Source organism: Dreissena polymorpha, chromosome 3, assembly GCF_020536995.1.
Source record: "Dreissena polymorpha isolate Duluth1 chromosome 3, UMN_Dpol_1.0, whole genome shotgun sequence".
NCBI classification, from domain to species: domain Eukaryota; kingdom Metazoa; phylum Mollusca; class Bivalvia; order Myida; family Dreissenidae; genus Dreissena; species Dreissena polymorpha.
Window position 1 is genome coordinate 85,968,544 of NC_068357.1, and position 4,162 is coordinate 85,972,705.

Sequence of the window (4,162 nt, forward strand, 5' to 3'; positions counted from 1 at the left end):
AATTGCAGCTTGAAATATGGATATGTTCTTATCTACATCATTACCGCTTGAAGATATTGTGATAAATAGACACATTGTTGATGATGACGAATGTCTACGTTTGTCACAAGTTTTTCAAAGTATGTCTGCTACAAGACGCAAAAGATACGTCTGCAGGGTAATAAGAGTTAAATACTATGATAATATATATAGTTCCGCCCCCTTCACACGCTTGTGGCAATCATAACATACACTGCAAAGTACAGAAAATACAGATCAAGTAGAAGATGGTGCATAATAGCGTCGTATCAGCAAAATCCCCAAACAAAGTATTCATCTTGCGAATTTCTCTTCTGACACGAACGTATTAATTCCAACACAACCTTATGACTTTCGCCTTTGAGAGATAACTAATACGTCTTCTGGGAGAAACGCATACACGCTAAAGCGTTGTCGTAGCGAGGCATATACTGTCAGACACATGATCATGCTTAATAATAGTATTCAGCCTTTATTTCTGATAACTGGGTCACCCTACACATTTCTAAACACACCAGTGGCTTAACGATACATAGATTAATAAGGAAATTGTAAAATTGTGTCAATTAAACACAGTTGTAAACCTTAATTGCATTTGTTAAATTGAAATTGACTTCGGTTTGATAAATCAGCGGTTTCATGTTCCACCGCATAAACCAGACACATGTTGGAACATTATTTGAAGTAACAGACCTATGAAATGTCATTGTGCTTAAATTCAGAGTTTTGTTATTAGAAAAGCATAATCTTACCTATTTAAAACCCAATATTTCCACCAATCTGTACTTCGATTGATACAATGTTTCGTAGTAAAACATATACCCGACGTCGTAGAGAAACCTCGTCAGCCCGCAGTGGACCAACAGCTGTCAGTTGCCGCCATGCGACCAAACGCCAGGTTTTAGATCACACACAACGGTCGATGGTCGATAGTCGGGAAATTTGCCTTGAGTAAGTTACACGTTTGCTACGACCATTATGAAGGTAATTTAGTTTTTAAATGGACCATCTTAAATTAAATATCGTATATCACAGAACTTTGGCCGTATAATACAAATGATATTTTATATCTACACACCGTCTTGTACAAAAAGAACATACCATGAAATATGTAATAAATTTTGTTACTAGTCCACACTAGCAATTTTTTTATTGAGATTATGATTTCACAAATATATTTAAGTAATTTATCCAGAGGGTGGTGTAAATAATAAAAATATTGATATAACATGAAGCAGGGTGTGTAAGATACCTTTTTCACCTTTCATTTATAGGTGTTTCTTTGATGTCACACAATTTCGAACAAGCTCGAGAAAAAAGCCCTAATAGAACATAAGCAAGTTCCTTCAAACATGTATTATGCCATACTTATTACATAACGACGTATTCACATATCTGCATTAAGTCTACTTTTAACTTAATGAAGCTCCTACATAAAGGATACCTTCTAAGATGAACGGAAATAATCATTCAACTCTGACCGATTTATAGCACTTGAGTAGGAAGCCGCTTCATTTTACTATGTGTGTATGATAGCAACTTATTACAAAACATAAATACGAATGTTCCACTGAATTGCATTCATACATAAATAAGCTCCTGATGCCCTGCTTTTCAATATAAAGACATTTGTAAAGTTTAAAATGGAATATTGCTTTGTAATTTCAAATTATATGTTGTGCTCATTATGCAGATGATTTCATCCAGTTTTACCAAAACAATGTTTACATTCAATTTGTTCCTGTGCTCTGTTTTTTTTATGGAAACAAGTTTATTCAAGTTTACACTGAATGCATGCTTCTCGTTGTTTATTATCACAACCACGATATGTTAAGAAGAAAATGAAAAAGTTTTGCATAAATCATTTGATCAAAAAACAACACTCAAGATTTTTCATTCCAACAAGTCAGTAAGTTTGGATGTGGCACATCTGACAAGTATACAAGGAAGGTCATACGAGTATAACCATTACAATTATCTCAAAAACCAAACAACTATGTGAATATACACACTTGCGTCAGTTCAATAGATTTTGACGTTACTATAATGGTAAAAAATGAAAATGTGCTCCATTTTAAGCTTGTTGTACAAACAAAGGACCGGGATCAGATTGACTACAAAGAGCTCCAAAGATACGACCAGTAGAATGAGCCACCACGGCATGCTGGTGCAGCCAGCTGAGAAGTTTCCATCGGCGGAAGAGGATCCTGCGAAACTGTCGTACCTGCCCGATTGATTGCCGCCTGTTCCACTTCCTGGTCCTGAACAGCCTGTTCCACTACCCGCTCCTGAGCCGCTTTTTCCAGACCCCGTTCCTGAACCGCTTGATCCACCTCCCGTTCCTGAGTCGCTTGTTCCACTTCCCGTTCCTGAACCGCTTGTTCCGTTCACCGACTCTGAGCCGCCTGTTCCACTTCCCGTTTCCAAACCGCTTGTTCCATTTCTACCGTCTGACACGCAAATGCTTGTTCCACGTCCGCTGCCCGGACCAATACCTATTGGTACACTTCCCATTCCTGAAACACTTGTTCCATTTCAGCTGCCTGACCAAGGCCCGCTTGCTCCACTTCCGCTCCCTGACACAGAACCGATTGTTGGCAAAGTCATGGTCGCGTTACCGTTTACGCTTGTTATACCGAATATTTTACTTGTCGGGGCTCTGGGACCCATTAACAGCGTTTCCACTTAATGATGCTTGTGTTGGTGCTGTTGTTGTTGATGATGGACATTCACATCTAATTTTTATTTCATAATCTGGGCATTTACCCCCTGTTGAATTGATCACGTAACACGTAGCAGACATGTTGTAGCAGGTGTATACGAACGTTTTGTCGACTATTGTTTCATTAATTATATCGTGTATCGCTTCCCCTTTCTCATCTTTGCAGCGAAAATCCTTGACCATGTTGCTCAAGTCAAACGGACACAGTTTTTCTAAGTCATTCGTCGTAGAGTGCTCCTCTTCGCGGCTGAATGGGGACATCGGCGTACTGCGGCTGATCCATTCTGACCAGTGACCACACCATGTGTACGTTTAATTGGGTGTGACCGCTGCAGAATCGCGTCTGGTTCGCTCTTTCAATGCAACTATTGCAGCGCCAGCATCGCTGGTAAGTTTTGGCATAGCTACTACACGACTGCAAGTAAAAATTAAAACAATAATAGTTCGTTCTTTTACACATAAAAATTGTGTATGCTTTATTTATGTGGCAGTTACTTGTCTTCTTATTTAAAATATCCCTGAAAAGCAAGATGATTTACTTTTTCAATTAACTCAAACATGAAACAAGTTTTGCATACGTAAAACTTGAGTACATAATATGACGCATAATATTTATGCAGGCCGTACCAAACTATATACAGTATTCAGGGCTAAGTTGGTGAAAGGCTACTACATAATGTTACGCAGAAAACAAATACAATATGTTTTGTTTTAATTAGTTTATCATTCGATGTATGATTTCATTTTATTATTTTGTTACAATACCGATTACACCCAGAGAATATATATGTGCTTTTAATTATTAAAATTTAAGTTAATATTACGTATCAATAAGTTATATTTTATTCGTTGTTTGCAGGAAACGGAATAGTAAGATGATGAGATTTACATGGCTGATTTTATGACAATTTTCTACATACTTCATAAAGTTGTTTAAATAGTACAACTACAGCGTAGAATGTTGGAAGGGAAAGACCGCCAATATTTTGTATCACCAGAAATGTTGCACGTGTTGAATATTCAGCTGATATGTTTCATGTTGCAATTATAGATTATACAAACATGTCAAATAATATCCGTTCAAATAAACAAGGTTTGATATTTTATGTTTCAATTTTCAAAAATGTTACTTTTTAAGGTGGATACATCTCAAAAGTTCATGTGTCTCCTGCTCGGCAAATTTAATTGAATATTCAATTAAATTTGACTTTCACGCTATATGTCACCCGGTGTTTCATCTACACATGTACACCATTTTAATTTTATAACGCGTCATCTGGTTGGTTGTTCTCATTGTGTTGGCCAATGATATGGCGTTTTAGAACCGAGCATTCGATCGACAAAATATGACAGCAAAACACAGACATGTAGCGAGAAAGTCGAATTTAATTGAATATTAAAGTTATTAGCCGAGCAGGAGAT

The 4,162-nt window shown here is 37.1% G+C and overlaps 1 protein-coding gene across 1 annotated transcript; it reads right to left on the bottom strand.

Moving 5' to 3' along the window:
• Window positions 1-203: 203 nt before the first annotated feature.
• LOC127872379 (sericin-1-like) lies at window positions 204-2,532 on the bottom strand. Its single transcript, XM_052415711.1, has 2 exons — window positions 2,112-2,532; window positions 204-232 (listed from the first exon to the last, which is right to left on the bottom strand). Exons 1-2 carry the CDS (start codon window positions 2,530-2,532, stop codon window positions 204-206), a joined length of 450 nt encoding a protein of 149 aa, XP_052271671.1.
• Window positions 2,533-4,162: the final 1,630 nt, after the last annotated feature.